Source organism: Cnephaeus nilssonii (assembly GCF_951640355.1).
Source record: "Cnephaeus nilssonii genome assembly, chromosome: 12".
Classification (NCBI taxonomy): Eukaryota; Metazoa; Chordata; class Mammalia; order Chiroptera; family Vespertilionidae; genus Cnephaeus; species Cnephaeus nilssonii.
The window spans coordinates 11,439,007-11,466,169 of record NC_137083.1 but is presented as its reverse complement, the minus strand read 5'-3'; the positions used below and the strand labels follow the sequence as shown (position 1 = coordinate 11,466,169).

At 48.6% G+C, this 27,163-nt stretch overlaps 1 protein-coding gene and 1 pseudogene across 2 annotated transcripts in view; one reads left to right on the top strand and one right to left on the bottom strand.

The window, feature by feature from the left end:
• The window catches only part of LOC307108684 (ferritin light chain-like), a 732,105-nt pseudogene that overhangs the window by 667,835 nt on the left and 37,107 nt on the right, over nucleotides 1-27,163 (bottom strand). The gene's annotated exons all lie outside the window — the stretch shown is intronic.
• NFE2L3 (NFE2 like bZIP transcription factor 3) lies at nucleotides 858-27,093 on the top strand. Its single transcript, XM_079786576.1, has 4 exons — nucleotides 858-1,678; nucleotides 14,191-14,358; nucleotides 19,767-19,850; nucleotides 21,926-27,093. Exons 1-4 carry the CDS (start codon nucleotides 1,109-1,111, stop codon nucleotides 23,186-23,188), a joined length of 2,085 nt encoding a protein of 694 aa, XP_079642702.1. The 5' UTR covers nucleotides 858-1,108; the 3' UTR covers nucleotides 23,189-27,093.

Sequence of the window (27,163 nt, the reverse complement as noted above, 5' to 3'; positions counted from 1 at the left end):
GTGGTTGAGGTGCATCTCATTTTGGGGCTCACAAAAGGTCTGCTGGGAAGGTGCTATTATTACTCCCATTTTACAGTGAGCAAACTGAGGCACACCAAGAGTGAGCAATTTGTTCAAGGTACAGGCTAGTAGGTGGTGAAGAGGGTAGGCGAACTCATACAGGGGAACTCTAGAGCTGATGCTCTTAACCCGCACTGAAGGGGCAAAGGAGACCATGAGGGAAGGCCTACCCTTGTGAGGAGTCTGTGAGGCTGAAGCACGTGGGGAAGGGCGGGGCTCTTTAAACGCAATGGCAGCTGTGGAACATACATATCAAACTCTGTACTTTACATATAGTATGTCCTCTGACCTCACAGCATCTCTCTTTGACAGGTACTATTCTCCCCATTTTACAGGTAAGAAAACTGAGGCACAGAGAAGTAAAGTAACTTACTCAGAGCCACACGACTGGCAAGCATCCGAATCCAGGGATCAGACTCCTGAACCCAGTGCGGGAGCCCAGTGTTCTCAGGCGGGTGGGAGCTGCCTGGGCCTCGATTTCCCCCCAGTCCACACATCCTGTCCCCCGTCCTCCCCCGCACTTCTCCCGCACTCCTGACCCCGCACTCCCACCCCGGCCTGCAGCTTCGACCGCCCAGCCCGCCAGCACAAGGTGGGGAGCCACTTAGCGCCCACAACGCCTGCTCCCAGAAAGCTTTGCGCTGCCCGGGAATAAAGAGCCTTTGAGCTGGGGAGCCCCGCCCCGCCCTTCGCAGGCCCCGCCCACAGGCACGGGCCCCAGGCGGCAGCGGGCGTGTCCCCGGCGGCTGCGCCCGGGGCCGGAGGCGGGGCCTGGCCGAGGTGCGGGGCGGCGGCGCTGGCGGGGCCGGCGCGCAGGTGGCTCCTCCTCCGTCTCGCCTGAGCTCGGCCCCGTGCGGACCTGCGAGGGATCGCCTTTGTGCGGGGCTCCGGGGATCCGCGACGGCCGCTCGCGTCCGGGTCCATTGTTTCGCTTCTGTGTCTCTTCCGGGCAAGTGTTGGCTGAGCGCGGGGCCCGCACGTGCCACAGCGGCCGCTGGAGCCTGGGACCCGCGGGCGCCGGCAGGGGCGTCCCGGGCTGCGCCGGGAGATGAAGTACCTGAAGCCGTGGTGGTCCGACGGCGGCGGCCTCCTGCCCCTCACCATCCTGTTGAGTTTGGCGGGGCTCCGCCTGGACCTGGACCTGGACCCCGACCTCTACCTGCTGCTCCCGCCGCCCCCGCTGCTGCAGGATGAGCTGCTGCTCTGGGGCGGCCGGACGCGTCCCGCCTACGCGCTCAGCCCCTTCCCGGCCTCAGGAGGGTGGGGGCGCGCGGACCACCTGCACCCCAAAGGACGGGAGCCGGAGCCCGAGGGCCAGCTGCTCCGGGAGGTGCGCGCGCTGGGGGTCCCTTTCATCCCCCGCACCCACGTGGATGCGTGGCTGGTGCACAGCGTGGCGGCCGGGGACACCGACGGGGCGCACGGGCTGCTCGGCGCCGCCGCAGCCTCGTCGGCCGGAGGAGTCGGCGCCAGCGCGGACGGCGGCAGCCAGGCTGCGCTGGGGGGCGGCGGGGACCCCCGAGCGGCTCCGAGTAGCCCCCTGGCCGCTGGGGAGGAGGAGAAGGCACCCGCGGAACCCACGGCTCGGGTGCCGGACGCCAGCGGACGCGCGAGCCAGGTAACAGGGGAGCGAGGACGCGAGCGCGGCGCGGGGTGCGCTGGCCCGGAGCCCGAGAGGGGGTGCGGAACCTGGGGAGGGGACACCGCGGGCCTCCCGCCTCCGCCCCTGGGTGGTTGTAGGGTCGCAGACGGCTCTGCACCTCTCCTTCTTGTGGCTCTGAAGGAGGCTACTCGTGCCGTCGCTGTGGCTTTCAGGTTTTTGAGAAAAGTGGGTGAAATCATCCGTTTCCGTTGCAGGGGACCCCTTATGTTTGATAGCTATCTAGGGGGGTCCGGGGCTGGGGCGGGATGCTGGTAAAATGTTTGCCTTCTGTCTTCTCTGAGTACCTTGTGTACACCGAATTGTCTTTTTTTTTTTTCTGGAACCCGTGCCGGGCTCAGAGGGTCGGAAGGAGGACGCAGGTTTCTCTTTAGGAACCACGCTCCGGGCCTAACGCGATGGCCCCCGCCCGGGTGTTTAACCCCGATGGGTTCGCTTTCGCTGCCGCCCCGGCTGCAGGAGCGGTGAACGGGGTCCGGGCGGGGGCGGGCTGGCCGGACGCCGCACGTGACCCCTCCGCCCCGCGTGCGAACCGTGCGCCTCCCCCTTCAACGCGTGTACTCGCTTATTAGCATAAACAGGAGCCCGGCCCTCACCTGGTGCCTAACACGTTCCCTTTGGTTCAAACCCTTCGGCCTAACTTTCTTTTGGACCCGCGTTCACCGAGCTCTGTGCATGGAAGGATCTGTGTAGCTCCTCACTCACTGCCCCTTCCGGCCTCCGGGCAGCCCGGTACCCCTTTCCATAAAGCACCTTCTCCACGGTGCCTTCCGGGGGACCTCTTCCTTCTTTCCTGGCCCAAACCTGGTGTTAACAATTGGTATCGATCAACAAGTGTTCCTTGGACGATGTTTTTTTTGTGGAGTGCAGTCTTATGCAAAACGGGGACCGGGGCTAGACTGGTTTGTTTGCTGCTCTTGCAACTGCCTCGTGTGTAGGCAGTTGTCAGACGAGCTTCTCCACCCTCCTGGAGGGGTCATTGTGCCGGGGTGCAGGGTGATTCACTGCTACCCCGATCCCATCCCTTCCTCCTCCCGGGGCTGGAGCGAATGGGAGTTGGTGGGAGCCCTGGTGGGCTCCTGTCCGTTCCCAACCGTGGAAGGTTCTTCCCACCCACTCATCCAATCTGGACCCTACTCCGCCCTCTACCTCCTCAGCTGAGGTGCGTGACATAACCACCTACCCAGTGAAACCCAGTGCTGGATGCGGTACCAGATGGCACCCTGCCCCCTCACGGCGGAGTGCCAGCTGGCTGGCAGAGTACACAGGGACCTGGAGGGAGGCGAGACGGTTCTCTCTGCAGGACTTCCCTCCCCTTCCTTCCCAGCATCACCTGGTTGATGCCTGTTTAGACAGGCCAGCCTGCGGAGGGGGGGGCAGGGAGCAGGGAGTTCCAGAGGCCCCGGCCCAGCCAGAACTTGGAGTCCGTGAGCCCAGCGTTCCTAGGGAAGAGGGTGAAGTTCACAGGAAGCCATTCCGGTGGGGCCTCCCCCGTGGCAGGTGTGGACCTGCTGAACCTGCCAGGTGTGGGGATGACCTGGTTCTGAGAATTTCAGCCATGGTCAGCTGGGGAGCACCGTAGTGTTCACAGGCAGTTCACCTTCATGGGCCATGCCTGTTTCACATCAGCCTCGTGAGGTACACAGGCCAGGCAGCCTTGTCTCCAACATGTACTTAAGAAAAAGGGAGGCCCGGTGAGGTTAGGGGACTTGGTTAAAGCCACACAGTTTTGGTGCCGGAAGAGGGACTAGACCCTCCTGACTCCCAAACGGGCGCATTCATCAGGCACCTGCACCGCACTCAGGTTCCCTGGACGGTCGTGCGGCTCAATGGGTGCTGCCCCTCACGCCTGTCCCCAGGCCCACTGCTCTTCAATGCTGGATTGACTTTAAAGAGCAGGTTACACCACCCATAATGCCCAGGCTATCATTGGGGGCCAGGACTCTGGGAGAAATTGGGCTGGGAAAAGGACAACGGTTTTTGCACTACGCAAGCCTGGGTTTAGGGGCATCCTTTAGTAAGGTGCCCTCACACAGGTCCCTCCAAGCCTCCGTGCCCCATCTGTGGGAGCGTAATGCTTACCTCGGGGGTGTTGTGCCAATTAAACGGGAAAAGCATGTGCAACGTGCCAGCCCAGCGCCTGGAATGTAATTGATGTTCTCTTATTCCACCTCCATCCTCAACCCACCCTCCTTAACCTGTCCCCACTCACTTTATTCCCTTTTAGTTGTCTGTCTGTCTGGCTTGGTTGTTTGTTTGTCAAGGGGGGCGGGGTGTATTGGAGCCAGACTGCCTGGCTTTGAAGCCCAGCTCTCCCACGACAGCTCTGTGACGGGGAGGGGGGGGGGGGCGTCTCTCACCCTCTCTGTGCTGCCTTGTCCTCACCTGCGCCTTGGGAATCATGAGGGTGCCTACCACAGAGGGTTGTTCTGAGAAACCGTTCATTCCACACAGCTGGCTTAGAACTGGGCCTGTCCCACCTAAGTGCTTAATGACAGTCAGGGACTGTGAACTTCAAAGAGGGGGAGTGCTTTGCCCCACAGACCATCATAGGTTTGTTATGTTTTTAAGTAGATCACTCGGGTGGCTTCCATTGGCGTGGTAGGGAACGCTGCTTTTATAGTACAGCTCCTCATCGTTTCTGTCCCTGTGCGAAAAGAGCCTGCCGTAGGGGGTTTTCAAGTATCAAGAGAAGTGCTGCTGTGGTTTCACTTCTGAGTGGGGCCAAGCACTGTCTGAAAACACCACCCGGAATTCCCCAGGGCAGCCCGGCTTGTCTCCGTGACCACAGCCATTCACTCGCAACCGAGGAAGCGCCTGTTCTTCGGAGAAATGCATGGGCGAAACACAGACACGGACAGTTTCCGCGTAATTGAACGTGAGCTTATGTGAGGGCGGGTGACTGCTCGCAGCCGGCTCCAGGGAGCTGGTGCCACTTGGAGACTGAGAGGGCCTGTGGTCCTCCCTGGAAAGGGGACCCCCTGCTGGGTGAGGGCCCAGCAGGACCTCTTGGCTTCCTTAGTGCAGTGGACTGTGTTTTCTCGGGTCCTGGGAAGAATCTGATACCATCAATACCTGCCTCTAAGAAGAAGGGGAAGAGAAGGGTCCTGGATCGGTAAAGTAAAAATTTGTTTGTCCTTTCAAAATCAAAGAGAGCCCCCGGTGCCTAGGCAGTTGCATGTAGATGGAATTTCAAACCCTTGCAGTTTTTTTTTTAAATATATTTTATTGATTTTTTACAGAGAGGAAGGGAGAGGGAGGGAGAGTTAGAAACATGGATGAGAGAGAAACATCGATCAGCTGCCTCCTGCACGCCCCCTACTGGGGATGTGCCCGCAACCAAGGTACATGCCCTTGACCGGAATCGAACCTGGGACCTTTCAGTCCGCAGGCCGACGCTCTATCCACTGAGCCACACTGGTCAGGGCACCCTTGCCGTTTTTAATGCACAACTGGGATCAGGGATTGTCCAGTGATTGCATTCTTGGCAGCACTACCAAGCTTCCCAGCAGGCTCTTCTTGCTTCCTGAAGCACCCTGGTCTTGTAGAGGAAAGGGTGGCATAGGTCACAGGGTCAGTGTCCTAGTGCTACCGCCTGGGCGGCGTAAGGAATAGGAACCTACGGTCTCGCAGTTCTGGAGAGGAAGGTGTTGGCAGGGCTGGTTCCCTCCGAGGGCCATGAGGGAGAGGCGGTGCCAGGCCCCGGCCTCTGGCCCTTGGCTGGCCGTCTCTGGCAACCCTCGCCCCGATCTCCGCCTTCACCTTCCTGTGGCATTCTCCTTGTGCGTGTCAGTATCCAAGTTTCCTTGTCATAAGGCCACCGGTGTCGTGTTGGATTAGGGTCCCACCCTGTTCATCTTTACTAATGACAGCCACAGGGCTTCAGATTCCAAATAAGGTCACACGGATAACTTACTGCCATGTGTGGTCTCGAGGGTTACAGTTCATTGTGTTACTCAGTCACCAGCTCCCTTTTCCTGGCAACAACTGGGTGTTCGGCTTGCTTCGCAAGAGGCTCTACCTGTTGAAAACGAAGCTGTTTCTGGCAGCAGGGTCATTGGCAGCAGGATGTGGTATATGCTCATGAGCAAATCTGGGGGGCGGGAGGGGCGGTTACTACCTTGATGTGAAGCAACCCTGAGGAACCTTATTTCCAACTTTCTCCAGTCAGTCCTTCACCTCGTTGTTAGGTTACAGGCCTGTCATCTCTGCAGTGTTCCTCCTATCATTCTTCTCTCCATTTCTCAGCTCAACTGAGATCATCAGAGTGCGGGCTGGCCTAGTGGTCGAGTGCCCCAGACTCGAGTCAGACCAGCTGCAGGGGCCATGGGTCTCGGCCCCACCCCTGACTGGCTGTATGAGCGGGAGCACACTTATTTTTCTTTTTCTTTTTTTATTTTATTGATTTTTTACAGAGAGGGATAGAGAGTTAGAAACATCGATGAGAGAGAAACATCGATCAGCTGCCTTCTGCACACCCCCTACTGGGGATGTGCCCTCAGCCAAGGTACATGCCCTTGACCGGAACCGAACCTGGGACCCTTCAGTCTGCAGGCCGACACTCTATCCACTGAGCCAAACCAGTTAGGGCGGGAGCACCCTTCTTATCCTCTCTGCGCCTTGGTTCCTTGTCTGTACCATGGATGGGAAGAGCACCTTAGGGAGTTGTGAGGGTTAAAGGAGATCATGCAAGTCCAGCGGGTGGGTACGTGGTAAGCCTTCCATGATGTTAGCTACGGCTACTGATTCGGCTCCCGGGGCTCTGTAACGCCCCTCCCCCAGTTTGGTTCAGCCGGTCTGATGCCAGGCGCAGGTTTCTGAAGCATGCCTTGGTTCTGTCCACTTCTATTGGCAGAGCCTCCACCAGTGCCTCGTTACCTGCCAGTTTGGTATTTTGTCATCACGGCTCTTCATGTGGCCAGTGTGACCCAGCTCCCTAACTGACCTAGCTGAGCTCATCCCCCATGATCCTCTGCCTGTAGCCGTCCTTCCGGCTGAAACTTTCTCCCTCTTTTCCCAGACAGCCTCCTGCTTTCCTGCCTCTTAATCTGTTACCTTTGTTTGCCCAGACTCATGTCAACGATCACCTCATCTACAAGCATTTCCTATTCTGTCCCTCGAGCCCTATTACACTCTGTAGTATTTCTTTTATGGGACTTGGCATTCTCTACTTTTCTTTCTTCTTCTTTTTTTTTTTCCATTTTAAATTGTCCTTTTGTGCCTTTAAGAGCCAGCCCTATATTCAGGACGGCCCTCCTACACCGAGAGGGAGATTGGACAGAGCACAGGGGAGCAGAGAGCGCAGGCCGGGGCAAGCGGCACTCTGTTTTGCACGGCAGTGTCTTGAGTGTGGAAACTGGGTCTTCACTTTAACCCCCGAGTGGTACCCAGGACGGGGTGAGGAACGCAGGCGGGTTCAGCCAGCGTCTGCTGAGCAATCCTCATCCATCCCTCCATGTTGGCTTGATACCATGAACTTGAATATGTCGTGGGTCCTTCATGGCCGGAGTCCAACTAGAAAGTAGGTCAGATCCAAATCCTGATTGGCCATCTGACCACTTAATGCCCATTTGAGTGGATGGGGGCAGCAGACTTTCAGGTTGGCATTATAATTAATCAAGTGGTGAAACAGGATTGCCCAAAGTTACACAGCAAGTTAGCGACCTTGCCCAGAATAGAACAGGTCACTGTTCTTAAGCACTGAGTTAACCCTACCTCCCACCCACTACAGGACGACGCGCTATAAAAACAAGCTGCTCCCATTCATGGCAGCCTTTCGATCTGAATAGTTTATTCTCAAAATCTAGCTAAGGATCCATGTTACTATTCAGATACACTTGTGGGCAGCTGAAGCTGGGGAGGCTCAGGTACACAGCGGGGTTGTTTTGGGCTAAAAAAGTTGCAGTTGGTGGTGGGCAGAGTATAAGCAGTTGCATCGAGGCCTGACCTAAGGTCACAGGGGTGCGACCTTTTGAGATTGGGTATGACTATCAACAAGGGCTCTCCAAGGAACAGAAGCAGTAAATATGAATAACATATATCATACCAGTATAACATGAAGATATCACACACACACACACAAATATATATACATACGATTGACTTCAAGGCATTGGCTGCCGCGGTTGTAAATGCTGGCAAGTCCAAACTCTAGGGGAGTTGGGAATTCAGCAGGCCTGAGGCAGGATTTCCTCTTCCTCAGGGAAACCTCCCTCAGTTTTGCTCCTAAGGCCTTCCAACTGATTGGGCGAGGCTCACTCAGATTATCGAAGAAGATCTCTTTAAAGTCACCTGGTGGATTGTAGCTATCAACCACATCTACCAAATACCTTCAACAACCTCTGTTGGTGTTTGATTGAGCAACTGTGGGCTACAATACAGCCTAGCCACACGCCGCGTTAACACATAGAACTGATCGTCACACCCTCCCCGCTCCTTCCTACCCGGGCAGCCTTTGTGAGCGACCTCCTTCTGGAAGAGCTCTGGTGGGGTTTCGTGGCGCTGTGCGTTAAGGGCTGGTACATGTGAGGCCAGGTTGTAGTCCGTGACATGTTACAGTTCAACAGACGATTTGCTCTTATTGCCCCAGAGCTGGGGGTTGAATCTCCAGGACACTCCTGTCCTGCTGGGTCACTCTGGAACTTGCTTTGGTGTGGCAGGAACCCTTCTGCCCCCAGGGTGGGAAATCATTGGGGGGAGGGCGGGGGGAACGATTGACCAGAATGGGGATGTTCCAAGCGGAGATGATCAGACAGAAGAGGGAACAAGATCACCAGCTCAGCCGAAACCGGTTTGGCTCAGTGGATGGAGCGTCGTCTTGCGGGCTGGAAGGTCCCAGGTTCGATTCTGGTCAGGGGCATGTGCCTTGGTTGCGGGCACGTCCCCGGTGGGGGTGTGCGGGGGGCGGCTGGTCGATGTTTCTCTCTCATCGATGTTTCTAGCTCTCTATCCCTCTCCCTTCCTCTGTGTGAAAAACCAATAAAATATTTTTTTAAAAAAAAGAGCACCAGCTCAGCATATTTGAAGAGCTGTGATGGGAAGGAGGCCTCGGGCTCTGGAGGGGGCAGAGCCCTTCCATAAACACTGCAGTACACAGTCCTGACTACAAGGACTCCTGTGAGTATACCCACAATGCCACTCGTACACCTACAAAATCAGCAATTCCTGCCCTGGCTGGTTTGGCTCAGTGGATAGAGCGTTGGCCTGTGGACTGAGGGGTCCCAGGTTCGATTCTGGTCAAGGGCACATGCCTGGGTTGTGAGCTCGATCCGCAGTGGGGGGAGGGGGGGCGAGGGGGCATGCAGGAGGCAGCCAATGATTCTCATCATTGATGTTTCTATCTCCCTCTCTGAAATGAAAATATATTTTTTTAAAAATCAGTAATTCTTGGTATCATCAAATATGCAGTCCGTATTCAGATTCCCAGTTATGTCATGAGCAGTTTCCACAGGTGGTTTGTTGGACTCACGATCCAAACAGGACTCATACCTTGCGTGTGGCCAGCTGTTCTGCATGATAACGTGATCTTCAGACAGCAGCTTCATTTATTCGCGTGGAGTCAGCTGTTCCCACCACTGCCGGTCTCGTGTGTGTGTGTGTGTGTGTGTGTGTGTGTGTGTGGAGAGAGAGAGAGAGAGAGAGACCCGGTGTGAAGCAGGTGGGAGCCAGTGTGGGCAGTGGTGGTTCCGACGGGAAGCAGCATTCGCCCTAGACGGCTCCCTGAAGGGACTTCATGAATGACTTCTTGCAGGAGCAGACAGGGATGGGGGTACCCAGAGACTACCAGCAGGCAGGAGTGGAAAGAGAGGGGGGCTGAGTGAGGAGAGGAGGCGATCGGAAGGGAAATGCCTTGGCCCCCCCCTTTGCTTGCCCTCCAGCCTCCTGCCCCCTCTTCCACGGGTGAACCCCGCCCGAAGCCAGCCAGCACAGGAGCCCCCGTTTTCAGGGGACAGCTTCTAGGGAACACCCCTGGTTCTAGAGGCACAAACTAATAGCAAGACAGCGCCCGAGAAACGGCTCTGAAGCAGAAATGCCGGCAACCAGATCCCGATTCTGTCACGTGCCAGCTGTGTGACCTCGAGGCAAGTTGCTGGAGCTCTCTGTGCCTCCGTTTCCCCCGGAAGAAGAATGCTGAGCAGCTTCATGGAGATCGTGTGTGTGGTGCCTGGCCCGCAGTGAGCGCCCCATAAATCCGAGCTGTAATCATTATAAACTGCCATTAAAACCACCCAGGCCAAACAGGCCACCTCTCTCTCTACCTGGCTCCCCGGTCTCTGTAGACCCGATGGCTCCGGCTTGCCGCCAGCCTGGAGACCAGCCTCAGAGTCTCTGGCCATCCCCCCTCTCCCTCTGAAGTCCTCTTTCTCACGGGCACCACCCCGCTCTCTGTCTCTGAGGGTTCCTCCCACCTAAAGGCCAAGGCGGGTCTCGGCCCTCCTCCCCCAGATGAGTAAAGGACAGGCCCGGCGAAGCCCGCGGAGACTGTGCACAGAGTGTTTTCAGGGTCAGCCTCGCCGTCACCCTCCTCAGGGCCCAGGGCAGGCTTAGAAGCCAGCTTGCCGGTTAGCAGAACTGGGGAGGCGTAGCAGGGGGAGGAGAGCGGGGCTCCGTTCTTCCCCCTCCCCCTGCCTTCACTGCCCCGCAAGCCTTCCCTTGGGCCTAGGTCAGTGGCCAACGTGATTTAACAGCGGGAGGGCGCGTGTCATACCTTCACGGCCCAGTAGGAAAGAAACGATCCAAATAGTTGTCATTTTAGACAGAATAGAGTAAGTGCCATGAGCGATGGGACTTGAGACCAAGGCCATGGGACTTGAGACCCAGGAGAACCCGGTTCTAGCCGAGGGCCCACACTGAGAGGCTGTGTATCCGTGTGGAGGTGAGATGGGTGTCTTCCCGGCAGCGCGCCGTGGGGGGGGGGGGGAGGCCTTTCCAGCAGGGGCCAGTTCAGAACAAGTCACTGGGTCTCTCGCTGTGATTAGACCCCCCGGCTCACAGGTTTACGATGGCTTCCTGTGGCAAGCGTGGAAACTTCCTTTCTTTTTTTTTGAGTCACAGGCTCACAAGAGTATCACCTACGTACAAATAAAAAGTAGCTTAATGATGGGTTTCACGTACCCAGGCTTTAAATTAAAAGCAGGGGCCATAACTCTGCAGTGTACTTGTAAAACACATGCACTCTGTATCTCGGCCCCACGTCACTGAGCTGAGAAAAACAGGAAGAGAGAACCGTCATTACGGGCCACCAGCGGCTGGCATCGCTTTCTCTTGACATTCTGACTGAGTTGCCAGCAGTTAGGCATTCATGGCAACTCGTGAGAATCAAAAAGCAGTTGAAAGGAGTAGTAATGTCTGTATAGCATCTTAAAATGTAAAAAGTGCTTTTTCTCAACTAATTTCTTAAAATGTGAAATAGAAACTATCTTTTCACAGACAAGTAAACTGAGGGTCAAAGTGGCCCAGAGTCACACAGCTGGCCAGAGTAGGATGAGCCTTTTTAACAGCAGTTTTGGGGCCTTAGCCCTCCTAGCCACAAGGCTTGGGTGGGGTTTGCAGACTCTGCCAATTACACTGAGTGGCCAGATGATTATGATCTCTGAACGCATAATAATCTGGCCACTCAGTGTATATCCTATATAATAAAAGGCTAGGGTGGGGGGGGGGCAATGGTAAGATATGTACACATATAATACCTTAATAAAAAAAAAAAGGCTAATATGCAAATTGTCCCCTCGACCAGGAGTTTGACCAGCAGGCAGGCCAACTGCCTATGTCCCCACCCCCTGGCCAGGCTGGCCGGACCCCACCCATGCACGAATTCATGCACCAGGCCTCTAAAAAATACACACACACACACACACACACACCATGCACGAATTCATGCACCAGGCCTCTAAAATATACACACACTCACACACACACACACACACTGAGTGGCCAGATTATTTATTTATATATATATTGTTTATATATATATTGTGTGTGTGTGTGTGTGTGTGTATATATATATATATATATATACACACACACACACACACAATATATATATACTGAGTGGCCAGATTATTATGCGTTCAGAGATCATCATAATCTGGCCACTCAGTGTATATTATAGGCATGATAGTCCTTTTCCCTTTCTAAGTGGATATAATGTTGAATCTTCCACCCCTCCTGCCTTGAGGTTCTGGACTCTCCTCTCCCCCCCTCCACCACCACCACCACCACCACCACCCCACCCCCACCCCCCCCCCCCACTGTTTGGAAAGGGAATGCTGAGACTGAGTTGAGCGGGCAGAACGTTTATAAGGAAGTACCTAGGCCGCTACCGCTGTGGAGGGGAGGAAGGAGACGGGATTGACCCGAAGCAGAAGCCAAGCTGTGATGCAGGTAATGAAACCAGGAGCTTTAGGGCTAAAGTGGCCCACATCACGACTGTCCCACACGGAGCCAGGTGGCCAGGCCTCCGTACCTCCCTGTCCAGTTGAGGGAGGGATAGGAGTGCCCAGGGAGGGTGTGACCTTAGGTGAAGTCGCTCTCAGCAGTTGAGGCCTCTGTGATGGCACAGCTGGAAGTGGTCCCCCAGGTCCCCAGCACCTGCCGCTGCCCTTCCTTGTGCAGCACACTCACCGGGGGAAGTTCTCTCCTCGCTTCTTGTAGCGCATGTTTCTGCTAGCTGTGATAGGCTTGCAGTCACTGATAGTTGAATGACTAAGGGAAGGACTGGCTAACAAGGTATTTATTGACTACGTAACCCTGTGCAAGTGAAAGTTTCTCTCTTCCCCAGGTCCGTGCAGTTCAGCAAACACTTTTCAGTCTGCCATCGAGGTTCTTGCTTGTTAGGCAGCCTCCGCTTTCCCCTGTGGCCTCAGAGACGAGGGACCATTTGGGACAGGCTTGGTGCATGCCTGTTGTCCAGCCCCTTCTTACCCTCAGAAGTGGACGGCTTTGGGTGATCAGTTATGTAGCTATTTATTTGTACCGCTGGAGCCTGGGATCTGGAATGGGCCCTGTCAGACCTTGGTCTTCAACACGAGAGCACCCCCGCCCGCCCCAGGGCTCACCTTCCGCCTCTTCTGCTTCTCTCTAAGGGCCAAAGAGATAAAGGAAATGACGACAGGCAGCAAAGCTCCAATCCCCACTCCGGGACTTTGCTCCTGGGCTCCTGTAGCTCCACCTGCCTCCATCTGTAAGAGGACTCAGGCCTGGCTGGGTGGCTCAGGTGGTTGGAGCGTCGTCCCGTACTCCAAAAGGTGGGCAGTTAGATTCCCAGTCAGGGCACATACGCAGGTGGTGGGTTCGACCTCTGTTGGGGCGCATGTGGGAGGCAGCCAATCGATGATTCTCTCTCACCATTGATGTTTCTCTCTTTCTTCCTCTCCCTGCTTCTTTGAAATCAATAAAAATATATTTTAAAAAGGTCACTTCCACCTTATTCTGTTAGAAGCAATTCACTAAGTCTAGCCCCCACTCAGCGGGCGGGGGACTAAGCTTTAGCTCCTTGAGAAAAGAGTCCAATTATTTGTGGACATATTGCAAAACCACCTTAATGTTCAATGTCCATTTCTACTTTTTAAAAACACCATTCAGAAATAAGAACAGGTAGATCTTCTACCCAAATCCTCAAATATCTTGCATCCGCTTGAAATATCTTGAAATAAAGGCTCTATGTGTTTTTTCTTTCGAAATCAATCCTGTCCCGGTGCTCTGGAGTTCATCCTGTCTTCTGGTGGCCTTGCTCTGCAGTTACGTTTCTCCTAAGTCATCCCCTTACGAACGTGTTCTAGTGTCTCTCATCTTCAAAACGAAACTCTACTCTGGCCCTGACCGGTTTGGCTCAGTGGATAGAGCGTTGGCCTGCGGACTGAAGGGTCCAGAGTTCGATTCCGGTCAAGGGCACGTACCTTGGTTGCGGGCACATCCCCAGTAGGGGGTGCGCAGGAGGCAGCTGATCGATGTTTCTAACTCTCTATGCCTCTCCCTTCCTCTCTGTAAAAAAAAAATCAATAAAATATATGTATTTTTTAAAACTCTACTCTGACCCATTTCTCCACTTCATAGCCAAAATCCTTGGAAGAATCAACTGCAGTTTCACTTGTCACCTCCCATTTACCCCTCCACACAGTGTCATTTGGCTTCCTCCCTACACTTGAGTGCAACCCCCAAGCAGCCTTCATCCCACTCAACCACTCCATTCTTTAGGAACACTTGGACTCCTGGACACTGCTGTCCCCCGGCTCTACCCCACCCCACCTTCCTTCCTGTCCCCTCATGCTCGTAGCCTGCCTCTGAGTGGATGCGGCAGTATTGGTGTCCAGCCCTTCCTGCCTTGTGCTCTCCTGGAATCCCATTGGTTCCCTGTGTGCGTGGGTTGATGTATTCCCCATTTATACCTTCAGTTCAAACCTTTGCTGTAATTCAACTTACTTGATGGAATATGGATTTCTACTTAGAACACTTTTTGGGTATTTTTATAGGAGAATGAGGTATTCAGAGCTGCGGGTCACAGCTCCCAGCAGGAGGAAAAAGGGCAAAGTGTGTCAGCCCAGAAGGACAAATCACTACAGCAGCAGGATGATGATGAAACTCAAACAGCAGCTACACCTGAGTGGGAGGCAGAAAAGACCACTGAACCTAGGAATGAGGTAAGCATGGCAGAATATCCCAGCCTGACCATTTTGGCTGAAAGGTAGATGTTCTAAGGCTTTGTCAGTATGTGTTGAGAATGAATTTAGTATATATGGATGACCTACTCTAAGCAAATCTGATATATGAAAAACACTCAGTTTTTGTTGTTCATTGTCGGAGTGGTTGTTTGGTTTACAAAGGAATCAGCCCATAGAATTAGTTATCTCTGTTTAAACTCAAGACAGTGTGTGTGCGCTCACGCATACCCCTCCAGGTACTTGCTAGTAGGTTTTGTTAGTTGCATTTGCCATGGCAAGGGATAAAGAGATGGCTGATGTCCTGCATCCAGGAATCCTCACCCAGCCCCCTGCAGGCAAAGCACCCTCCCTACCAGCTGGGGCTGAGGCTCGGATCCTCACCCAGTGTCCCGCTGGGCCATGCTCCATGGGCATCCGCCCATATTGTGCCTCTCGGCCTAGAGTTAAGGCCAGGCCCCGTGGGGACAGCCTCCTCAGCTCCCTGTGTCTAACCACACTCTGGGCAGTGAGAAGAGGAATAGGAGGGTGAACACCAGGAGCCAGGCTGACGGGGTGCGTTCTCCATGCAGCCTGGGCTGCCGCTTCTTCCGTGCGGGCCATACTCCGGTTTCTTCTGAGCCCTGCTGAGGTCCCGGCCCACAGCCTGGCAAACAAGACGGGCAGGGACGCTCCACAGACTTTAAACCACTTGCCACTCACCTAAAAGGCGGCTTTCTCAGCTGTGACTGCCCCAGGTGGAGTTTGGTGCTGTGCTTTGAACCGCCTTGGAGGATGGGAGGTACCATGCCTTGGCCCTTTTCAGAGAGTCCATCACTATCTCCTTGACCATGTGACATTACACCACACATTACATGATTGATGGAGGGAAATCAGAAAACAGCTTTGCTCTTTGCCCACCCTGCCAGCCTGTCCTGTCCTATCCTATCCTAGGAGAGTGAGTTCTTCCCTACACCTGGAGTGCAATTAGGGCATTCCCATGACTTACAGACAATAAGAGTCTCTCTGATCATCCCACTGCAGCAATTGGTCAATAATATAATCGTGTAATTCTTAAAACTCTGAACAGAAATTCAGTTTCTCCCGACTCATCCGCTGCAGCCTGAGCCTGTCCAAGGAGGAAAGCGTGTGTGTGTGTGTGTGTGTGTGTGTGTGTGTGTGTGTGTGTGTACACCTACATGTGGCCTATTTGTCTGTTTCCCCAGTCTTTCCTCCCGTGCATACTAAGCTGCCTTCTCTGGGGTGTGGTGGGTAGGGGCTCAGGAAAGGTGGTTGACTGGCACTATTTAGACACTGGTTTCTCTTGACCTTAGGGTATGTTTAAACAGGTTTTTTTGGTTGGGTGGGCACGTTCATTCCATAGGTTCTTGGGAGACCCCCACAACTGGGAGTCCTTCTCTTGCCCGCCTCTTGACAAGGACAAACACATCTCCACCTCCAGGCGACCTCTCCAGCAGCCGGTCCTGGAAGCATGCCGCTCAGCCCTTGTCAGTCCAATCCCTCCCCTGAGCACAGCCCTTGCTCAGCCTCTTGCCCTTTTGTGTTTCTCAGGCAAGCTCTGGACACTCATCTACTGTGTTTACATTTCTAAGTGGTCTCCTAGGGTCCCTTTTTGTCCCTCTTAAGGAGAGGAGTGAGGAGCTCACGCCAAGGAATCCTCCCAATTAAATGAGGACCCCATTCTGACTTGCATTTCCCTTTGCAGAGGTAATTGCTCCTCCCTGTGCTTTTACCCACGTATTCTCCCAGGCCTGTATTTCCTCATAATTTATGTACCCTCGGTGTGGCACTGCCCTACCCTACCCACCCACACCCCACCCCACCCCACCCCACACACACACAGTTATTGTCACATCAACGCTAATGAACTTTTATATTAACAAAATGCTGAAAGGCATTTTTTCAAAAGGAGACATTTCAGCCTACTTTCCACTGGACTCCTGAATGCCCCAAAGCCATCTTTTCTGAGGGAGATGTTTTTATCACTTACCAGTTCCTTGTTTTGTGGATTTGTGCTGTGGCTTCATTGTTCTCCTGGGTGTGCCTTTGCTCCCTCAGCTTCCCAGCAGAGCGGGAACTGTGTTCTACCTCTCAATTACCTGAAGTGACTCACTGCTAGATAGAGTGGGCATTCTTTACATGCTAATGAAGGGATCCAAGTAGGGAGCTTCCTTAGAGAACCGAAAATACAATTTCGATTAGGGAGTATCAGTTTGGACAGAACTTTCCAGAAACACATTAATCACTCAACGCAAGGCATTTGTGCCTCAGTCCTTAAGTTCAGGTTCAGCTCCTCACTGTGCACCTCCATGTTCCTGCTGGGTAGGTCTTGTTTAGTTAGCATCAGTTTACAAAATTCTTTTACTGAGATGTTACTTAGTAGGTACTCTGACAGTCTGCTGAAATAGTATTTATTTCCTTTCAGGTGACAATCCTGGGTGATAACTAGGACAAATGACTTGACTTGCTACTTAACAGTGACCTCTTTCTACCCCACTGTAGGCCCAGGCTTAGACTGCTGGCTTCTTCTTCTTCTTTTTTTTTTTTTTTTGACTGCTGGCTATTAATGAAGAATAAATTCACTAAATGTAGGTTAACTGGCCTGAAGAGATTTTCTTCTCACTGAAGACAATTTGAAGTTTACAGTAATGTTTCATCTTTTAAAAGATATGTCTTATAAAGTTAAATGTGTGTCCACCATATTCTTTAAATACTCCATGATCTCTGTTCAAAATGTATTTTTGACCCAAAACAGAACTGTATGTTTGTATTTTATGTTAAGATTTCTAAGAGTCTGTCTTAAGAAGACTTACCATTCCCTGGCAATCTAATTCAAATTTAATATGTCTTTTGGATTAATTGTAAGAATAGCTGAGTGTCCATTTTTGTGCAAGATCTGTACCCACCTGAACAGAAAAAACTCAGCAATTAGATTTAGAAATGGGTTAGCCAAGTTCTATGAAAACAAAGGTTTCAGAAGTTGTTTTGTATCCTTTGTTAGGTGTGATAGAACTCTGTTGCTTAGTGACTTCTAACAGAATGATGTCCACAGTTGAGGCTCTCAGAAAGAAGGCACATGGCCATGAGATTCTGAAGTGAATGAGGGGATTGTGTTTTTTTTTAAAACAGGTGAGGGCAGGTTTAAGGGAAACACTGAGGTAACAGGGAGTCCTGCTCCCAGGGACTTGCAACAACATGAAGCCATTACTACCATTACCACCATCAGGACAAAAGCTCAGCGAGAGCTGGAATTGATCAGCAGAAGCTATTGTCTCGAAGGTACTCTGCTGCCCCTCCCATCTCTTGCCTCTGTCTCCTGTGGACCCAACCATAGGGCTGGATCAGTAGTGGTTAGCCTCTTGGCCCACCGTCTCCAGGGGCATTGAAGAAGAGGGAACAGGCAAAAGATTGAATGAAACACATTTCTGACTAGCCTGAAGGGGTCAGTCCATAATTCATTTTAAGCAGAATGATTCTCATACCCTTACTTCTATGTTCTAAATATTAAGGCTTTCTTTACTGCAAATGATGTTACTTACCCACCACTAAGGATTATTTTTGCAGGAATCCAGATGTATGCTGATGTTATCTATTCTCAGACACTTGTGACCATCAGCAAATATTGGTAAACATTTGGCCAGGACTAAGCAAGTTTGGGGTCCTCAGCAGAAGTAATAGAATACTTCTAAAATTTCTCCAGAAATTAGGAATCATTTCAAATAACAATTCAATTGGTGAAGAAGTCCGCTACCAGTAAGAATGTATAAATGGCCAGTTAAAGAGCAAGAAATCTTACCCACCAATTTAGCTTAAATATTCCTACAGCATCCATAGAAAGCCTTGTATTTATTCCTTGTATTACAATGAAATAGCTTGAAAACATGGCTTCATAGAACCAAGATGTTTGGTGGGAAAGGAAACCAAGTATTTGTACACACATACACTGCAGTCCAACTGGTGTGAATCTTCAAAGCTGGAAACCCTAAAGTAAAATGTTAGGGGTAGAAGTGATGCACAGCACAAGACAGGAATGTGAACTTACTAACCTGTCATGACAATCGCCATGGTACACTAAAAGCGGTAATCCTGGATAAAATATAACGGGCAACATTTTTAGTGCACAGTGGAACTCAAAAGCAAGAAAGCAAAAGTCTACAAATACAAGAAACAAAGAAGGGACTCAAACCTACAATTAAAATGGGCACCAAACTGAGGAACCTCATGGAGGAATTGGATCCAGATGTCATGAGAGTGGGGTTGAATGAATTGGAAATATCTCAAGCTTGTGATGGGGCACCTGGGTTCCCTGCTTACGAGCTCTTTGGTTCAGGAAATAGGGACTAGGATAATTCTAGCCACCAGATAGGAGACAGAGCAAGGAAACTGTCTATCCCTTAGAAAACAGAACCCCAAATGTGCTCCAAAGCCAGCTATAGAGTCTGATCCACACCATTTGAACCAAGAAAGCAAAGTTGAGAAAATGATACGAAGACTGGTCCTTGCAGAGAAAAACAAAACTGTTATAAGTTGGTAGCCCCTGAAATGTGCAGTTCCCACAGAAATAGCTCTCAACAAAGCTGCGCTCTCTGGTAGTCCCAGGAGAGATTAGAAAGCATGAAAGAGAAGCAGTTTTGAAGATTCCAGCAAAATATTTCCAAAATTAAAATGATCTTGACTCAGATTAATGGAATATAGTCCCAAGAAGACTAAATACAAAATTCCAAACATATCAAAGTGAAATGGTAGGACAACAAAGAATTAAGAAAAAAATAATTGAAATTAGCTGAGGAAAAAATATTGGCTATAAAATGACAGACTGCAAGCAAATCAATAGTAATAAATGCCAAGGGACAAAAGTACTGAGGGAAAACCTTAAACCTGATCATCTTACCAAATACACTATTATTCAAAGATGAAGGCAAAATAACTCCAGGTTATAAAAACTAGGATTTACTACTTGAGGCTCTACAAAGCTATCAAAGGAGCTATTTCAGCAAGAAAGGAACTAAACTTTAAAGGCAGGAGATGACACAATGGTGAGTAAATGAGTTGATCATTTTGGTACATCTAAATACATATTTGACTGTAAAGTCACATAATTCTGTAGCAAATTTGGAGTCAGCTGTGAAGGGTCAAAATAAGTTGGAACAATTCTAGCCAAAAATTATATGAAGATGGTTAGGGCAAGAATAGGGGAGGAGTTAGAGGAGTTGAAGGTTCTTATTTAAGGATATGAGAATATTGATACCTAAAGGAGGGGTGTAAAAACCCCAAGATCGGGCTAAAAATACAGAGATAAGGTCTAGTTGTCCTTCCAAGATAAAACCTAGAGCTCTAGGCAATCACACTTCAGTCTTTTAATGAATGATGCACCGTTTGTGTTTTTCTAGAGATATCTAAATGGGACTGACACATCTCTCTCTCTGGAAGACTTACTTCAGTTGCTTTCATCACAGCCTGAAAATTCACTGGAGGTAACTGGAAGGTTGTTTTCTATCCTTGCAGGAATATCTCTGCACTGACCTCTCAATAAATAGAACCTTTATACCTGGATGACATAGTTTAAATATAAACTAATGCATTATTACTATTTGAGCACACAGACTTATAATTATTTTATATAAACACTTCAACTTCAGAGAATTAGCCAAATATATAAATACAATTCCTCCAAGTAATCACAAAGGTCTAATCAAATTTGCATAATTCCTATTGAATCAAATTTATATAATTCATATAGAATAAAAATGGCAGTAAACATTTGACAAACTAAGCCATAGCTTTATTTTCTGGTAGCATTTGTGTCATCATACTTTATTGGTCTGATCTACTTTTTTATTTTTAAATATATTTTATTGATTTTTTACAGAGAGGAAGGGAGAGGATAGAGTTAGAAATATCGATGAGAACCATCGATCAGCTGCCTCCTGCACACCCCTTACTGGGGATGTGCCCACAACCAAGGTACATGCCCTTGACCGGAATCGAACCTGGGACCCTTCAGTCCGCAGGCCAGCGCTTTATCCACTGAGCCAAACCAGTTAGGGCTGATCTACTTTTTTTAAAAAGACACACACACACACCCAACCAACACTACTTCACTATTGTTATTATCCATGATCCTCCACAGTGTGGATCTAGATTGCCAAGAGCTAGGATGAGAATGGCATCTTATACAGTAGAAAAATCCTATCTAATAATAGACAAATATGCAAATTGACCATACCTCCGACACACCCACAAGCCACACCCACCATCCAATCAGAGCGAGCATGCAAATTAACCCAAACCAAGATGGCTACAGCCACAGAGAGCAAGGTTTCCTAGGTAACAGAGGAAGCCAAGCTTTCCGCCTGCCCTTGCCAGGCCTAAGCCTCCACTTAAGCTACAAAGTTTCAATTATAGAAGGTAAACAAATAGCGGCAGAATGGAGCTTGAGACAGCAGGCCAGGGTTGCCGCCGGCAAGAGGGGAAGCAAAGCTTCCGCACACCCTGGCCGGGCCCACCCGCTTAAGGCAACAAAGTTTCAATTATAACCCCAACACAAATGGCTGCCGGCCCTCAGAGGGAGCCCCAGGCTTGGCTCCGCTCCAGGCTACAAAGTTTCAATTGTAGAAGGAAAATAAATTCCAGATACCAAGGCCTCTGCTTGGGTTGCCAGAGGGCGTGGCCGGCCTGCAAACCACCACAGGCCCCTCGTTCAGGCTGCCCCACGCCCCAAGGGAACCCCAACCTGATCCGGGACGCCCTTCAGGGCAAACCAGCTGGCCCCCACCCCTGTACCAGGCCTCTATCCTATCTAATAAAAGAGTAATATACAGATTGATCATCACTGCAACACACAATATAGCTGCCCCCATGTGGTCAAAGATCCTGCCCCCATGTGGACACAAGATGGCCACCAAAAGATGGCCAGCAGGAGAGGGCAGTTGGGAGGCACCCGGCTTGCAAGGGAGGGCAGTTGGAGGCGATCAACCCTGCAGGGGAGGGCAGTTAGGGGTGACCAGGCTGGCAGAGGAGGGAAGTTGGGGGCAAACAGGCTGGCAGCAGAGTGGTTAGGGGGTGATCAGGCTGGCAGGCAGAAGTGGTTAGGGGCAATCAGGAAGGCAGGCAGGCAAGCAGTTGGGAGCCAGCAGTTCTGGATTGTGAGAGGGATGTCCGACTGCCCACCGGGATCGGGCCTAAACGGGCAGACATCCCTCGAGGGGTCCATACTGGAGAGGGTACAGGCTGGGCTGAGGGACAACCCCCCTCCGTGCACGAATTTCGTGCACCGGGCCTCTAGTATACAATAAGAGTATAACATTAGAATGTTGTAAATTTTATAAATTGCCATAGTAGAACCAATCTTACCCCCAAATATAGCATATCTTGACTTGGGTTCACATGATGTATTGAGTTGCCCGTATTTAACTGGGTAAAGTTGTTATAGCCAACAGCATCTCTCTACTTACATAGGAGCAGACAAAACTGAGGAAAGAAAATGGTGTATTGGGCACTAGAACTATTGAAATTGAACTGTGTATTAAAGTGCTTTTCCCTTTTTCAGGGCATCTCCCTGGGAGATATTCCTCTTCTCCCAGGAAGTATCAATGATGGCATGAATTCTTCAGCGTATTACAATGTGAATTTTAGCCAGGCTATAAGTCACGATGTCAATCTCCATGAGGCCATGTTGCTGTGTCCAGACAATACATTTAGAAGAGACCCAGTAGGAAGGACTTCACAGCCACAGGAACCATTTCTGCAGTTAAATTCTCACACCACCAATCCTGCACAGATCCTCCCTGGAAGTAATCTGACAGGATTTCTTCCACCTGTTGACCATCAGATAAGGAATCTAACAAGCCATGACCTTCTCTGTGACCTTAATATAAATATCTTTGATGAGATAAATTCAATGTCTTTGGTGACAGAAGGTGGTTTTGATCCAATGGAAGTTTCTCACCTTTTTGGAGAACCCGATTCTGATTCTGGGCTTTCCTTAAATTCAAGCCATAATAGCACCTCTGTTACCAATTCTAATTCCTGTGTGTGTGACAGTGCTATAGGTTCTAGTAGTGACCTTGAATCTCTTTCCCACCATGCTTTAGAAGGGGCTGTAGGTGGCTACTACCCAGAGCCCAGTAAGATTCGTCACATTGACCTTAGTAGTGATTCTCCTTTCCACGGGGACCTTGCATTTCAACACATATTCCATAACCACACTTACCACTTACAGTCAAGTGTACCAGAATCCACTTCTGAGTCTTTTTCATGGCCTGGGAAGTCACAGAAAATAAAAAGTAGGTACCTGAATGACACAGACAGAAACTTAAGCCGTGATGAACGCCGTGCTAAAGCTCTGCACATCCCTTTTTCTGTAGATGAAATTGTCCACATGCCTGTTGATTCTTTCAATAGTATGCTAAGCAGATACTACCTGACAGATTTACAAGTGTCACTCATCCGTGATATTAGACGAAGAGGGAAAAATAAAGTTGCCGCTCAGAACTGTCGAAAGCGCAAACTGGACATAATTTTGAATCTAGAAGATGATGTATGTAACTTGCAAGTTAAGAAGGAAACGCTCAAGAGCGAGCGAGCCCAGTGTAACAAAGCCATTAACATCATGAAAAAGAAACTGCACGACCTTTATCATGATATTCTTAGCAGGTTAAGAGATGATGAAGGTCGGCCTGTCAATCCAAACCAGTATGCTCTTCAATGCAGCCATGATGGAAGTGTTTTGATTGTACCCAAGGAACTGGTGACCTCAAGCTACAAAAAGGAAACTCAAAAGGGAAAGAGAAAAAGTGAGAGAAGAAATTGAAAATAGACTGATTCCATTAATATGTGTAAAGTAGTAATAATGCTCAGATGACATGAGATCACAAACCATTGAAACTGCTTCAAGGTTTGCTCAATCATCTTTTAAGCACTGTTACTTGAATCACATAAGGCTACATTTTGAAGCTTATATGGACGAGTTCTGGACTTCAAGACACCGACATGTGGGAAATCTGGGGAAAACTTCTTTCCATGAAGTCGTCCTATATTATATGCACAATTCATAAGTATGTACAGAGTAAGGTGACAAAAAGCTTGATAGGACTACCGACTCACTTTGGTAGCCATTTTCTAGTAAGATGGTCACTTTAAACATAACACTGGGTGTAATTATTTTAAAACGTATTTTAGTTTTTAACTTGAAATGCAAAGTAGCCTTAACATTCTCATTTAGTTAGCACTGAAGTATAGTAAGCTTTTCAAAAGCTATTTTATTAATACTTAAATTATAACTTTTTCTCTGTGGAAATGAATTTTACACTTGAATTTATTTAAAAAGATAACTTCTCCCTTACATACAGAAATTCTAAGCAAATTTATCTTGGCTATTATTTCCTCCAAAATGCCCATTCAGGAATACAGGTAAATATCTAGCAAAATAGGACAGCATGTTAAGACTTGATCCAAGTTGAACTCAACATAGTCTGTTAAACTAGTAAGGGAAATCCCCACTCGCATTTAACAATACTATGTGAAATAAAGACTATAAATGGCCAAATTATAAACCATACTGTAAAAAAAAAAAAAGTGCAGGCTTTAATGGCTGAGAACAAAGACCTCTACAGTCACAGGTTTTAGAGATAGTGCAAGGCTACCTATGTATAGCTCTCACTCCCAGGCAAGTAAGGCAGCCTGTAGAGATGACCTCACATCCGTAACATTGATGTCTCACCACAAAACTCAGATACATGTGAAAACATTAGAGGCCATACATGAACACACACCAACAGCAGGGGAAGAGGCGATGAGCATAGACTCTACAACCAAAGAACTGGAAATAATGAAACCACATGAAACAGGACAGTAAAAAAACAAGTGGATGGACTTGAAATGAACAGAGAAGTCACTAATCCCTAGAAATAATGGAATTGAAATGCAAGTAAGTTAACTGGAACAGTTAATGTTTGATTTCAAAATAAGGTTGTCAGATATAGTAATTATTTGCCTAACAATGTAAAAATCAAGTCAAAGTATTATCGTGGTTTGCAAAAATGCAGTTTTGTAAGAGTGGATTTTTTATAATAAATTTTCTCCACTTTTAACTGGGCCTAGCCATTTCTTTCAAACCGTAAATCAGTGGTCGGCAAACTGCGGCTCGAGAGTTTGCCTGACTAACGAGTTTGCTGACCACTGCCCTAGATTATGCCACAATAATGCTCCTAGATACAAACATCACTCTTCAGTTTTGTACAATCACATTAAATGTTGATAGGCTGGGTCTGCAAAGGAATACTCTCTAAATGTCCTAATGTTATTTAAACCACAGCTTTAGGGCACTTTATGACAAATTGATGAAGTCTACAATATAAGATTCTACAATACTGATTTATGTGAAGACTTCAAAACTGTTAGCAGTCCTATTACTCAAATATTTTTGTCAGACTCCCCAAATCCCTGGACCTACCAAGACCACAATAAAATATAGGTGGACATCAAATGGGCCAAAAACAAAAGGCATGTAGTGTAGCAAGCTTTAGTAACAAAACTATCACCCTGGAAGTTACTTTGGTCCATTATAACCTAAGGTCATGTCAAACCTCAAACTTCCCATTACCCCACACAATCACTGATTCAGGGTGAGAAAATTGAAGCTGCTTACTCAACTATCATTGATAATCCAGTGTTAGCAATGGAAATCTCCCCAAGATTTTAGTTTGAATTCTCTATTTAGATTAAGTAACATGATACACAATGGTTGACTTAACTGCTTTACTAGTTCAGTAGTCTCAACATCAAGTTATTCTGGAATTGAGGGTAGTTATCAGAAAAAGGAACCCATCCAATCTATACAGCTTCAGACATCAGGAACTGATCATTTTCAAAAGGCCAACTTCTAATGGAAGTTTTGTGCATTTACAGGGTGAAACTATTGACCCATTCCTTCTTTAATAGCTAAACCAGACCAGTTAATCTTAACATGAGTAGGCAGTTAAGACTTTGAACTGAGAAAATTCCATCAAAACAAGATTTGTACAAAATGTGTTCCAAATTTGGTATGAGGTTTAAAAACAAGCCTTAAGTGGTCCATAAGATCTAGACCCTTAAAATTAGCAACTGTGCAGTTATCCCTTGGCTTCCTTGAAGCATTTTCTATGGCATTTTCCTTGAAGCATCTTTCTCAATTTAGTTGATTGACCCAAACCAAAATTCCATTTTAAATTCTAACATAAAAATATTGCCTCCTTTATATATCCCGTTTATAAGTGAAATCTGGCAGACTATCCCAGGCTGGGCATCTCATTTTAAATCCTCATTTCCTTCCTGCACCCATCAAAAGGTGGTCCTGCTGAACATCAACAGGTGAGATGAAATTTTGGGGCAAGTATATATATAAAATCAAAAAATGTTGAGCTCAGCAAGAACCTCTAGATATTCTGGCGTTGCCTCTGGAAAGGCACATACCCACTTTTGAGCTGTTACTAAGGAACTTTCTTTTGAAACCTCCCTAAATTACTGAATTTAAACATCAGATTTAAGTTATACATTTAGTACTAGTTGTTAGAATTTTTAGAGAGCAACTTGCATTCCTAAACCAAACTGGGTTATTGGATATCTCACATGAAGATCCAGTTCTCAAGACTTGTGTGGGAACCAGCCTGTAATCATGCTTGCTCCTCAGTAATCATGATTAAAAACTTTATACTATGCAATCATCAGAATACAAGATGGTGTGACTTCGTAACATTGGTCCTATTTTGATATTTCATCTTGAAATTGCTATGGGGGAAAATAGCCAAAACCAGCTTGCCAGCCCTGTCATGCCATTGGAATGAAACTTTCCAGTTGTCATCACTGCAATTTTGACCTTCAACCAGGATCAGGTAAATTGCTTCCAAATTGTTAACATGTAAATACTGAGGTCACAAGTTTATTGGTCTTACGCAGTATTGTTTTTTATACCTATTTTTGTCCTATCAGCAATACTTTTGGTATGCCGCGACAAAAAAGGTTGAAAGTACTGCCCCATTTACCTTCTTTTAGAGATCTTGATAGAAAAACTACCTTAAGTTCTAGAGGGAAATTGTTTCAATAGCCACTTCATTTAGTTTATTAACACTTTAAATCCTCACTAGAGGTTATATTTTCCATTTGATTTTTAGAGTGTGAGGGAAGAAATAGTGACTCATTGCCTCCTATAGTGCGCCCCTGGTTGGGGCCGGGATCAGGCCTGCAACCCAGGTACATGCCCTTGACCAGAACTGAACCTGTGACCCTTTAGTCTATGGGCTGATGCTCTCCTCACTGAGCCAAACATGGTGCATACTTGTTGGTTAAGGATTGGGTGTTTTAAGGTTTCTGACTTCATTTACCTCAAGGTCCATCTTAGTTGTCAAGCTAGACACTTCAGAAACCTCCCGTTATTTTATTTGAAGCTGAGTATTAAGACGGTTTACTTGAATAGTTATTTGAAACAAAAACAGCTTTTCTTGTTAGCCATCATTAGTTTGACTTACCTGATACTTCATATTATCAAAACCAAAGAAAATGATACAGCCTTGGTATTTCTTTCATGTTTTTATGCTTTTTGTTATTTTAGGTAAATATCAAAGAAAGTCACTGTCACTAAATTTTATCCACCATACTTATTAAACCCTTTAAAGACAGCTACCCAATACTCGGTGTAAAATGCAACCACTTTAAGAAACTAGAAGGACAAATTTCATGTCTTGGTGCTTTGCATAACCACTTAATTTGTACCACTGTTTAAAAGCCTGTAATACATTTTTAAAACACCACC

Coding starts and splice junctions, on each gene's coding strand:
- NFE2L3 (XM_079786576.1), top strand. CDS start 1,109: ATGAAGTACCTGAAGCCGTGGTGGTCCGACGGCGGCGGCCTCCTGCCC. Junction 14,359..19,766: donor CCACTGAACCTAGGAATGAG/GTAAGCATGGCA, acceptor GTGTTTTTCTAG/AGATATCTAAATGGGACTGA. Junction 19,851..21,925: donor AGCCTGAAAATTCACTGGAG/GTAACTGGAAGG, acceptor TCCCTTTTTCAG/GGCATCTCCCTGGGAGATAT.